The following is a 13,237-nucleotide window of genomic DNA, read 5'->3' on the forward strand; positions in this document are numbered from 1 at the left end:
GCCAGTCTCTTTTGTCTTCTGGATTTTCGGTAAGGTAAATGGTCTGACGAGGTTCATCCTTTTTGCTGTCTACAGGTCTTTTCTAAAATTATATCGTATTGCTGTACACATTTAGTAATTCTGTTTAATATTTTCTGCATGTATACATAAACCCAATTACATATTTTAGAGGTGGAATCTAACAAATCCAACACGGGAAGCATGGTCGTGCGATAGACGATAAAATATCAGGCCGTCCCTATCGCACTTACAAATAGTCCGATAGGGACGGCCTGCTATTTTATCGACCATGCTTCCCGTGCAAGTGTCCAAAAATATAATATTTCAAAGTTCGAACTCTTCGCTACGCTCATCATAAGTTTAGTCATGGGGAATTGGGGATCACACGTGGTAAATTAAAACAATAAGACGCAGTATATAATTTAATTGTTTTATTTACACAATATTTAAACCAAATTCTATTACAATTTTGGTAATTATTTTCTATTTATAAATTTAGACAAAATACAGGATTATTGAGTAAATACAAAATTCTCATATATGGTAATAGTAGTCTGCATACCTACTTCAGTAGTCTCTCTAGGCATCGGAGAATTTTGTATGATGATAATGTATACATATTTTATTCTTACGGTAAGCATTTATAATAACAATATTCATGTGAGTGCAGATAATTTACTTGATAAGTTGTACATAAATGTAGTTTGCAAGCTTCAAATCAATTACGATGCTATCACCATGTATTAACGATGTCACATTGAGTAAGCGAATGGCTATGATATATACGTATCATTATAGTTTAACCACAGGCGCTGTACACCCTCGCATGCTTATATAATCTCAATGCTTAAGTATAGGTATTTAGTCAGTGGCCCAGTACAGTGTTACTGTTGTGAGTACAAAGTTTTTAAGCAAATTTAGAGCCACACCACACTGGCGTCACCGGAGCGTCGGTATTAATGGCTGATGCTCGACGACGCAATTGACGAAACTACGCAGTGACGCTTTCCATAACGCTAACTAGACATCAACGCAGAGATGCTAGTGTAGGGCGGCCTTTATGGTGAAACTGTACTGCTGGCGACATACCATTTGTTTGGAAAAACTGAAAGTAAAGCTGTACGGTCCTAACATCTCAGTTCTTTAGAACAAATGAATGTCGCTCAAGCCACTGGCAAAAGTTGTCGAACTAATCGCGACAGTGATATTAATATACGTCGATTTCAGATAGTCTAGTGTCGCATGACCGGTTCTACTTGAAGTTATTGAGATGTTATTTCATTAACAATAAGGTTGATAATTGTATGGATTGTATCGATAGAATCAGTGAGAGTAGCCGATCGCCCAAACGCTTCACGATCCGTTCACGGTTCGTTCACGGTTCGTGAAGCGTTTGTGCATTCGGCTACGCACACAGTTCATCTCACATAACTTCAATTTTTATTTTATCTGAGCCAGGCAATGTACAAGGGCTCTGATAGGCGTCAACACGGTAAAGCGTCTAAAAGTATGACTATACTCACCTACAACTACTACTAATTCCTAGTAAAAATATCGGGTATCCAAACCCATTGAAATCCTCAAAATAGCAATAAATAATAACTATTGTATCAAACTCGATTGAATCATTAAATATTATCTTTGCATCTAGCTACCTCAATCAGATTGAAATGATAACACGAATTACTAATGCATATCACACACTTTAAACGTCGTACATTCGAATGATGAATCAAGGATGATCTAAGTAACGCGTCGATGTAAGCGATTGCATAATTCTGAACTAAGTTGTAATCTAGCAATTCTGCGTAAAAATCCTTTCTAGACAGCATACATTGAAGATTTAATCGTTAATAATAAATAATTAAAACTTTAAAATATAACACTCTAACTTATAGTTAAAGTTTTGAATCGCCAAAACTTAAAATAAGTCCCTACGATACTGCAAATAAAAAGCGCCCACAACACCCAACCGAACACGTATCTTATGTATGTATTAAGTTTTAAGTCCCCGGAGACTTCCATTAATGTTGTTGGCACTGGCAGCGAACAAACATAATGAGAGCGAATCGAGCAGAGACTGCGAGAAGCGTATGTACAAGGCGGCTCGCTGCGGCGACCCTCCCTCGGGCGCTAGCGCCGTAGTCGTAGTGCTGCCTGCGGGAGGGAGGCCGGAGCGAGCCAAAGACGGGCGCCCCGGGCTCGCATGCAACCAACCATCCAGGACGATTGTCATGAATATCAACAATATCAAAAATTTTGTAAACTAAATTACCATAAAACAAATCGAGGTACAAATAATTCTTCTCTAGAGTGGACACGTAAGAAATTAACTATTAATACCAAATAAAATTTATATCTAAACAAATCTTATGAATAAACCATAACTATAAAATAAAACGTAGAATAATGAAATGTTAAATTATAACACAGCTTTTACTCCTCACTCCGTCGTTCCCGTCGGCCGCATGACAAATGCTACATCAATATTTATTTAAGTACAATCTTATTGCAAAAATATAAACATTACTAAAGCAACTCAATCATTTCAATCGTATTTGTTCTAAATGATTTATATCTCTATCAAAATATTTAAATTCAGTTTGCTAAAATTACTCCCCATCATATTGAGTATCAACAGTCAATAATGTATCTATTTCTGCAAGTGGATTATACATGGATTTCTGCTTATCACTTGGGAGATACCGAATTCACTTACAACTACTATGAGCCATTATAATTTAATGGAATGTGAGAATCCAAAGTTAACAGTAGAGAGGAACTGATGAAGAGAGAGGGGACATAGCATCGTCAACGTTCGAGAACGGTCCACAATGAGCAGAAGGAAGAAACATTATCAATAAATTATCAAAACTATTTCTCCGTTCTAAAATGATTTAACCATTAAAATCGCAATACACATTGCTCTCATTGCGGCTATTTAATGTGAAAAAATAATGATAAAGATATCATCGGTGAGTTAAAGTTACTAAAATGGCAACACTCCTAGCGACACTCCCAAACTTTGACGGTTTGATCGACGCTGCCCGATATCACGTATGGCAAGCTCCTGTGGAAATCTGGAACAAAATTATAGCGTTTAGAACTAGATTCATATTCTAACATTAGTATAACTCATGTAAGTATCATTTTGAGAACTTATGAAATTAGGAGATTCGTGTGTGTTTGACGACTATCTGTGTTTATTAAACCATTCGGTGACACTACGTCGACAGTCGAACCACTGTCGCAGAAGACATACCTGGTCTGTATATGTATTCTCAGTGACAGTACGTCGACAGGCGGAGCACTGTCAGCGTAAGGGTTAATAATGGTTGGCGACTTATTTGTTTTGATGGTTCAGGTGGTTGAGGTAATGTTGTGTGACGATCAGAGTATTTGTTTCGTATTAGTGTGAGTGAGACGACTGAATGTTGTTTGTTGACAGGTGTCGATTTGTTAAACTGTGTCGTGTGATGATACTGATGATCAGTGTGGATTTGTGACATATTATGGTGAGTGTAACAGTGTTCTTACACGGGCAACACAATTCCAAGCAATTTACATATCATTGCCGCGTTTGGTCCATAGTTAGTTGGTGCGTATTGAACACACGCGGCAACGGATGTAGATTGCTGGCAATCGTATCGCCCGTGTAACAGCACCGTAACATAATCGACGACAACAACGTATAGGGTACAATCATTGTTCATGAATAAAGTACTATGACTATAAGAATAAGAATAAGAATAAGAAGTGTTTATTGCCTTATACATACAATTATTAAAAAACTATTACAGTTACAACAAGATGAGTTATATCTATTAATATAGTGAGTAAAAATACATGCAGAGATAATTTTTCGTATTGGGCAAAGGGTTTCGGTCTCAGCGTGTGCCGGGACAAGATGCCCGGCGCTGGTTTTCAGACCGATCCCAGACTAAGGACGGTCGGAGAAAATTACAAAGAAAGTAGGTACAATTGCGCTCATAATTGGGTATACATAACAATTCATTAGTGCTACTACTATTATCCTATGTGACATCAGCGATTTTGCCATACAAATTTAAAAAAGAAAATAACAATCAAAATAAAAAATAAAAATTAAAGAGAAAATTATAAATTAAATCACATTTACATCAACGAAATTTCCAAAGAGTAGGCATCTAAAAATGGAACAGTATAAGTATAATGACGTATTGAATGGACAGATGCAATTATCTTTGTTTGCCGGCGTTGATGTGTGAATGTGTGTGTGTGTGTGTGTGTGTGTGTGTGTGTGTGTGTGTGTCTGTGCGTGCGTGCGTGCGTGCGTGCGTGTGTGTGTGTGTGTGCGTGCGTGTGCATTTGTTTGTGTTGTATATTTGTCACTTACAATGTTGGGGATTCCCATCGATCAGCGGTCAGCATCAGCGAGGGAACAATCCACTCTGCTTATCTAATAGGTGAGCCTGTACTAAACGTTTGTATTTATACAGCGGGATAGGCTCACGTAGTGGAGGGGGCAGATCATTCCACACTTTGGCGGCAGCAAGCTTGAAGCTCCCTCTAAAGAACGCAGTTTTATGCTTAGGGGTAACAAGTTTGGTGCAGCTTCTTAGCGATCTGGTGCGTGAGTCATTTACCCATTTTAACTTTTCGTACAGGTAGTAGGGCTTTTGACGATCTAAAACCTTTCTAACAGTATAGGCCAAATGATGTTGCCTGCGGTTCTCCATGTTTAGCTGTTTCTTATCATTGAGAAATGGTGTGATATGAGCTCGCCTAGGTACTTCGTAGCAGAATCGAACACATGCATTTTGTACGCGTTGAATAGCTTTTTTCGTCACTGCTAACAGTCTTGGGCCGTACACCACATCTGCGTAGTTGAAATGGGAGAGGACCAACGACTCCACTAGTATCTCTCTCACTTCAACTGACAGATATTTCCGGATATTGTACAATACTTTTAGTCTGAAGAAAGCATTCCTAATTTTCAGATTAACGTGCTCAAAATACCGTAGCTCGCCGTCCAACACGAGACCCAGGTTTTTTGTGCTGTCAACTTGGGTAATAGGTTCGTGTCCAATTAGTAGGCTTGGGTCTTGTTCTCTGACGGCTTTTCGCTGCCATTTATTTCCTAGAACTATATATTGCGACTTCGATGGGTTTAACACAAGGTTGCTGTTCTTAGACCATTTGGCTATAGTTAATAAGTCTTCGTTTATTTTACTAAGAGACTCATTCAAGTTTTTTGGGTCAAATGAATAATATAATTGCGTGTCATCAGCATATAAGTGTGTATTACAATATTTCAGGTTGCTAATCATATCGGCTGTGTACAGAATGAAGAGCAGCGGACTCAAAATGGATCCCTGTGGCGTGCCTCGATTGATTATTTGCGTTTCAGATTTTACCAACTTGCCTTGTTCCGTAGTTATTTCTACGTACTACTTCCGATTTGTGAGGAATGATTGGAACCATTTACATGAAGATACACTTACGCCATAGTAAGCCATTTTAGAAAGGAGTAGCGTCGGGTTAAGGCAGTCAAACGCGCGGGAAAAATCTAGTAGGACCAGGATAGATGCCATACCCTTATCGGATGCTGCAATGATGTCGTCTGTGACCTTGGCCAATGCTGTAGCCGTTCCGTATCCACTTCGGAAACCCGACTGTGTACCCGGTAGTAAATTGTTTTCCTCTAAGTACTTTGTAAGCTGATCACAGACTACTTTTTCAATAATTTTTGAAAGTACTGGGAGGATACTTATTGGGCGTAAATCTTTATAGTCTTCGGCTCTATTGGATTTGGGTATTGGCTTTACTCTAGCAAGTTTCCAAGCTTCAGGAAAGGTGCTAGAAGCAATAGATGCATTTATCATATGAGTAATAATTGGCAGAGTAACATGTAGCGTTAGACGGATCATTTCTATTGTAATATTATCGAAGCCACTAGCATTTGTTTTTATTGAGTTGATAATTCTAAAGATTTGATCTTCTGTACAGCTTTTTATTATAAATGAATTTCCTTGATTATGACACTCAAATGTTGCTTGCATATCACGGTCAGTCTCGGAAGTTCCAGGAAGCGTTAAGAAGAAATCGTTAATCTTATCAGCGTCGCATAAATGTTGTGGAATCGAGAGTACTTCAGTGTCACCTAAAATTGAAGAGCTTCTTAGATGATTCCACATTTGTTTGGGGCGTGACTTGTTGTTATTGACGTAAAAAGAGAAGTACGCTGTTTTTTCACGTTCCAGGGCTCCCGTGGTAAAGTTACGTAAATCTTTGTAGTAGTTATAGTGCGATTCATTTTTTGTTCGCTGGGCTTTCTTAAGGGCGTTGTCGCGGAGGCGCATCATAGTTTTAATTGTGTCGGTAACCCAGGGCAGGGATCCGCGATTGACCTGTATGCGACGAACCGGAGCATGTTTATCGAATATACTCGCGATGAGATGATTAAAACAGTCGACCTTGCAGTTGATATTCGTCAATTCTCTAATTTCCCACCAAGGCATATTTTCAAGATCTACTTTGAATTGTGTCATATCTATTCGGCACATTAGTCGTTTGTAAGTGTATTGAGGAGGTTTTTTCGGTTTAGTAATCAATAGCTCTACTAATATCATTGCGTGATCACTAAGCTTAGGGTTGTGATGCACATTAATGGTTTTACAAACGTCGGGGCCGTCTGTTATCACCAAGTCCAAAATAGTTGAACTTTCAGGGGTAATCCGCGTTGGCTCATTTACGAGTTGAACAAGGCTACGTTGAAGTAAGAAGGTAGTTAATTTTTTTGCATTAATTTTATCCCCCAATTGTACATCAATATTGAAATCCGTCAATAAAAACAAGTTCTTACACGATGCAAACAAGTCCAGTGAATCGTTAAGCGAGTCGATGGCACTTTCGACCGATACTGACTCTGGCCTGTATGCCGTGCCTATAGCAAAACGACCCACACCTTGAACGTGCAGTTCTAACCACATTTGCTCTAAAGATGAGACAGGGTGTTGTTTCACACGGGCTCGCAAGGATTTTCTTATATAAAAACCAACACCTCCACCTTTGGTACCATTTGAACGCGGGTTGCTTTTTAGGGTGTAACCTGGTATTGTTGGTATATATTTTTCTTCATTCTCACGAAGCCACGTCTCATTTAGAGCTAAGATATCGGGGTTGAACCTGCTCAGCGCTGCTACGAGCTCGTCCCGGCCGGTATTTAGTGAGCGTACGTTCAGTAGACCTAAAGTTAAACGGTGTGATTTTTTACGATTCATTTAGGTTTGTAAATATAAATCCAACGCAGGGAGTGAAAAAGCAGCACTGTTTTAAGCCGGGAGGAGCTAAATTATTGTATGTAATTGTCCATAGTTTCAAATCAAGTAAGTTGATGGCCAGATTGCATAAAAAAACAATATATAAATATGTAACGCGATCGTGGGCATGTTGAGTCCTATTTACAAAGAATATTATATGTATATGTATCAAATGTATGTCGCAGTGAGTTATATGAAGCATTGTGTTGTATTGTGTATGAATATTGGGGCAATGTATGTGTGTGTGTTCGCGGCAGTAGTCTATGACTTGTACCCTATACGTTGTTGTCGTCGAATTATGGTGCGTGCATTTTGGTCCGTAAGGACGAGCGCGTGTCACGTGAAGGTGTGTTTAGGTACCGAGGCTGGTGGCGAAGTGCTGGTGCGCGTAGAGCGTCTTGAGGCAGCGCGTGTGCGGCACGTCCCACACGCGCAGCGTCTTGTCGTCGCTGGCCGTGAGCAGGTAGCGGCCGCCCGGGTGCCACGCCAGCCCGCGCACCCAGTTGTCGTGCCCCACCAGCGTGGCCAGGCACTGGCCCGTCGACACGTCCCAGATCTGTACCACACAGACAACAGCTATAAATGCGAACATGTGTAATGACAATGATGTGTGATTACTTGTGATCGGGACGAGGTATTCAGGCACGCCGCGCGCAATGCATGAAAAATGCGGCGGGCGACGCGGCAAGCTGCCGTCGCTGGCGTCCAGAACAGATACATTTTCTAACGACGCTATCAAATTGAATAAATTTATCAGTTATGGATAATAATGGCGGCTATTGTGTCCAGTGTGCAGTCTAAGATCTACGGCAGACTTGAAGCGAATAATAAAATAGTCAGTTCTTCCGTTTAAGACACAGGAGGGTTCATTTCTCCATTCGAACAGTCTCGGAATATTGATTGATGATTCACGTCCACTATGTCGGGTGTTTTATCAAAATTTCAATTTTGTGGTTGGACTATTGAAGTTCGAGTAATGAATTAGAGAGAAGGCATCTAAGCAATGTGTTTCACGTTATATCGTGAGCAATCGGCGAGCAAGTATGAGCACAGAATATAATTATAATAGTACAAGTACAGAAGGCTCGCTCCTCTGATGTTCACAAAATGCCGCCATTCTAAACTCCTACCTACATTAATAAACGGACCGAACCGCACGCGAACACCCGACATTGAATCGTAATGCGCCGCGCGAAGGTCGTCACCACTGAATGGGAGCGCTCGCGCGGATAGAATCGCGGTGAGAGCTCGCCGTCTCCCTGGCCTGGTGCGAGTAGAGTTACCTTGACGGACTTGTCCCGGGAGCCGGAGGCGAGGAAGGGCCCGGCGTGCGCGGCGCGGCGGTTGTCGGCGCCCGCCGCCTCGTTGATGGCGGGCGCCGCCGCCGCCGCCGCCCACGCGATGCACTCCACCACGTGCTCGTGCTCGCGCAGCTCCATCTGCAAACCGACACCTATTCAACTAACAGTATACAACGAGATATGATTCAGAAAGCCGATTACACGATCTCACAGATAGATACAGAGTAATATTAATTAAACTAATGCTAGCACTTATACCGACGCACACACATGCTCACAAAAGACACTATACTGAGGTTAATAGAGAAAAGGACCGATATCCTTTCTAAAGGTTTTCTAGTCTCGAGGATAAGAGTGTTACAGACGGTCGATGGTATTGATCCACGTCGTAGATTTGACTATGTAACATTTCTACCATATCTAATATCGATCGATGCCAAATACCTAACACGCCGTAGAATCGATTGCAATGTAACGAGAGACAAACTTGAACACAAGACATGGCGATGTTTGTATCTTTCTTAGACTCACCACTGACCGGCTCATAACAAGAGTTCAAAACTCTTTTTCACAGGTAATTATTTTTTCTGTAATACCCGCCGGACCGAATTTCTTTCAAATTCCATACCAAAAAACATACAAGCGCCATACTAAGTGCCTATACTATAAGCCTAACGACCCAACCACGACATTGGTCTAAGCGCGACAGCGATGAGCGGCAGCCATACGTACGAATGAAAAGTCCCATCGCTGTGTCTTGCTCCATGGTATGGCCGCCGCTCACCGCTATCGCGCTTAGACCAATGTCGTGGCTGAGCCGTAAGTGTAACACCTGAGTGGACGCTCGGTGCGGAGCGTTCGGCGGGGCGGGTGAGCGTGCATAAAATCTATACAGCGTCGACTCAGGACACGCTGAACGCCCAATATAAGCGTTCACAGCCTTTCACTTAGAAGTTAGAATAATACTTTTTTTTTTCATACAAATTGTATGGGAAGTTTTTCGCGATTTGTGACTTTTCTAGCCGAATATTTTTTTTGTCCCATACAAGCTTTTGATCCTTGATAGGAATGGGATCGATTGGCGTCAAAAAAAAAGATTGTCAAAAATGCCCTTTTTCTCGCAGCCTGTATGTTTTTTCCAAAATCTGTAAATGCCATTTTTCATCAATTTGAAATCGATGGATGGTCTCCTTAGACCATTTTCACGTAGGACGGACTACGGCATCTCATAGCTGCCCTTACTGACCCGCTATCAAAATACACCCTGTATATGTAGGCCTCTAGTTTACCTTGCACTCGTTGGTCTCCGCGTTCCAGATGCGCACGGTCTGGTCGTTGGAGCAGGACGCGAGCAGCGACCCGTCCGGCGACACGCGCACCATACGCACCCACTCGCGGTGTCCCTTGTATGTCTTGATGCAGTATCTGTGGGATGACACGATCATTTATAAACCAACTAGCTTTTGCCCGCGGCTTCGCTCGCGTTAGAAAAAGACAAAAAATAGCCTATGTCACTCTCCATCCCTTCAACTATCTCCACCTAAAAAATCACGTCAATTCGTCGCTCCGTTTTGCCGTGAAAGACGGACAAACAAACAGACACACACACACTTTCCCATTTATAATATTAGTATGGATATTGTAAGTAACTCATATGGGAGATAATTTCGACCTAAGCCACTGTAATCAGGGTGGCCGAGAGGATACAGGCATCTGCCACGATTGCAGTATTTGCTTGTTCGATTCCAGCCTCTGGTACAGGAACCCTTGGTCAGTTTTTTTTTTCATGTGTAACTTATTCCATTTTCAACACACAAAAAAGCTTAACTTAATAGAGTAATTAAAACTTATATCGCAAGAATAAAGATTGATTTTGCTTAGTTTGAAACTAAACAGTTTAAAATTTTATTGAACTAAGTAAGTATAAGTGGGACTGTGTAATTCACGTTACCAAAACACAGCAAATTAAAAAAAAAATAAGCACGAAGACTTATCCAGTCCCATGCATAGTTTGAATCTGGCACATTTCCAGAAATTACCATATACATACATAGAATATTTATGTATTACATTTTATGTTCAAGCAGTGCAGTGACTTCTTCCAAAAATCTCGGCACGAACACTTGAATGCGTTGTAAATGAAGTGATAAAACAGTCAGTGCAGTTAAAATGTTACGTGCAAAGGGGATCGTGTCTTCGTGCTCGTTACATTGTTTAGTGCCGAAAAACAAATTCATTATTGAGATAGTGCTTTTTACCCGCCTCTTCTTTTGTGTGTTTAAAAAATATTTTAAACACGCACTGTCACTCGCTTTAATAGTCCTAGCACGGCTAGCAGACTAAGATACATCGTCTTGGATATGAACATAATGATAAGTTAGTTGTTGACACTGTCTATCAAACATCAGGTTAAACTTACCCGGTGGCGACCTTCCAAGCCTTGATAGTCTTGTCGCGACTGGCCGAGTACACGATGTCGCCGCTCGGCGAAAATGCGACAGACGACACATTATGGTCGTGTCCGTGCATCGTCTTCGCGCATTCGAACGTCTAATTGAACTCCCAGTTTGATAGTTTCTATTAAAACTGGAACTTAAATACCCAGTGGCGACCACCCAAGCCTTGATAGTCTTGTCGCAACTGGCCGTGTACAAGATGTCACCGCTCGGCGAAAATGCGACAGACGACATATTATGGTCGTTTCCGTGTATCGTCTTCGCGCATTCGAACGTCTGGTTGAACTCCCAGACTTTGATAGTTTCTATTAAAAACTGAAACTTACCCGGTGGCGACTTCCCAAGCCTTGATAGTCTTGTCGCGACTGGCCGAGTACACGATGTCGCCGCTCGGCGAAAACGCGACAGACGACACATTGTGGTCGTGTCCGTGCATCGTCTTCACGCATTCGAACGTCTGGTTGAACTCCCACAGCTTAATCGACATGTCCGCGCTGCAGGATACTGGAAATAAAGGTGTCGGATTTAATTGGGATTTCAATTAATGTTTTTATAGCGTGGTTAATTTTATCGCATGCTGGGAATTATCTTTTTATGTAATGTGATTCTTTGATTTTCAGCTCTGTTTATATGCGGATATGGTTGTAAAATTACCAATCTTTGATTTCTGTACCTTCGTCTTAGCATCGTAAAATGATAATAATGCCATCAGATTAAAAGCATTATAGATGCCTATCTCTTATGAAACAGATGGGAAAATGGTATAGTGAGTGCAAAAAGGTTGAGTTGCGGGTAATATACGTATGATGTAGTAGATTTGTGATAACGATTAATGTGCAATCACGACGATGCAGCACATCGTCGATAAGTGTATTTACGATAAGCACATAGCACACGTTATACCTTGCTACTTACGATTAAATAGTTGTAAATTTCTGTTTATGATGTGAACATTGTGAACTATTAGTCTAGCAACAGAAATACCTAATAATACTTTATTTTGTAGGGAATTGGCTTTGCAGAAAGTTTGATGGTGGCGTCCTCACTCGAAAGGACCATCAATGTTAACACGGATGGTAACCAGTAACCAAGTAGCTTGCCATGGTGGTCTAAGGCGATGTCCTGAACGGAGTCGGTGTGCCCCTTTAGGGTTCGTCCGTACGCGCCGCTCTCGAAGTTCCACACTTTGATGGTGGCGTCCTTACTCAAAGAGACTATCAACTGAACATGGCAGGTAATAATAATATAACCAGTAACTTACCAAGTAGTTTGCCATGGTGGTCGAAGGCGATGTCCTGAACGGAGTCAGTGTGCCCCTTCAGGGTTCGTTCGTACTCGCCGCTCTCGAAATCCCACACTTTGATGGTGGCGTCCTCGCTCGAGGAGACCATCAAACTGAAGACGGGGTGGAATATAACCTGGAAAAGGGAATTATATATTAGAAGGAATACTTCATGCACAGTGACCAGCAATAATATGTTACAAGAAGATAAACAAGGCCGCACAAATGTAACCCAATTTTATTTGAAGAGATGTAAGAGTGTGTAAGATGTTTTTGCGGCGTTAGCTCTTCTAAGTAACATATTTTTTCTGTCTCTGGCCAGAAACCGTCAAATTTCAGGCCGCTGCGCTAAATGAAGTTACCGCTTCCTGGCACTGTCGAACAGAAAAATAGTATGCACACTTTGGCCATTAGTAAATAAGAAAACCTCTGATCTCATGTGTGCCGACCTCAGCTCTGCCTCCGTCTCGTTTATCTTAGGTACTGACCCAGGTATGTAATCTACTATCGCAGGTGACTGTAATCTTGTCGAATTTGAGTTTTTCTAAACTTGTTTATAATTCATACTTATTATACGTAAGTACTTTCTTTTTAAGCACACACTATTTACTCTCGGGTATTTTATCTTCCATTATAAATGATTAGTACATACTTCACGTTAATGCTCAGTCTTGTATTAATTATTACAAGTGTGTCAGCGTTTTTTTCTAGTTCTCGACATTGGGTCAAGTTAAATAACAAAATTAAGCGGTCACGCCGTAAGAGCCATCACTGACAACATAAGAGTGTGTGGGATGGTCAAATATTACGCTAAAGGTCATCTCACTGACTACATACATTTTTTAGCTTATACTTTATCAAATGTTTACATCTATCTATTTTTATATTAGACACAGT

At 41.1% G+C, this 13,237-nt stretch overlaps 1 protein-coding gene across 1 annotated transcript in view; it reads right to left on the reverse strand.

The window, feature by feature from the left end:
• Positions 1–416: 416 nt before the first annotated feature.
• Positions 417–13,237, reverse strand: part of LOC125230154 (lissencephaly-1 homolog) — a 51,976-nt gene continuing 39,155 nt past the window's right edge. Inside the window, 6 exon segments of the mRNA XM_048135197.1 lie at positions 417–3,080; positions 7,662–7,857; positions 8,585–8,740; positions 9,892–10,027; positions 11,385–11,562; positions 12,320–12,476. Coding sequence (XP_047991154.1) covers positions 3,007–3,080; positions 7,662–7,857; positions 8,585–8,740; positions 9,892–10,027; positions 11,385–11,562; positions 12,320–12,476 — 897 coding nt within the window. The 3' untranslated portion in view covers positions 417–3,006.

This window comes from Leguminivora glycinivorella, chromosome 10, assembly GCF_023078275.1.
Source record: "Leguminivora glycinivorella isolate SPB_JAAS2020 chromosome 10, LegGlyc_1.1, whole genome shotgun sequence".
In the NCBI taxonomy this organism is placed as follows: Eukaryota; Metazoa; Arthropoda; class Insecta; order Lepidoptera; family Tortricidae; genus Leguminivora; species Leguminivora glycinivorella.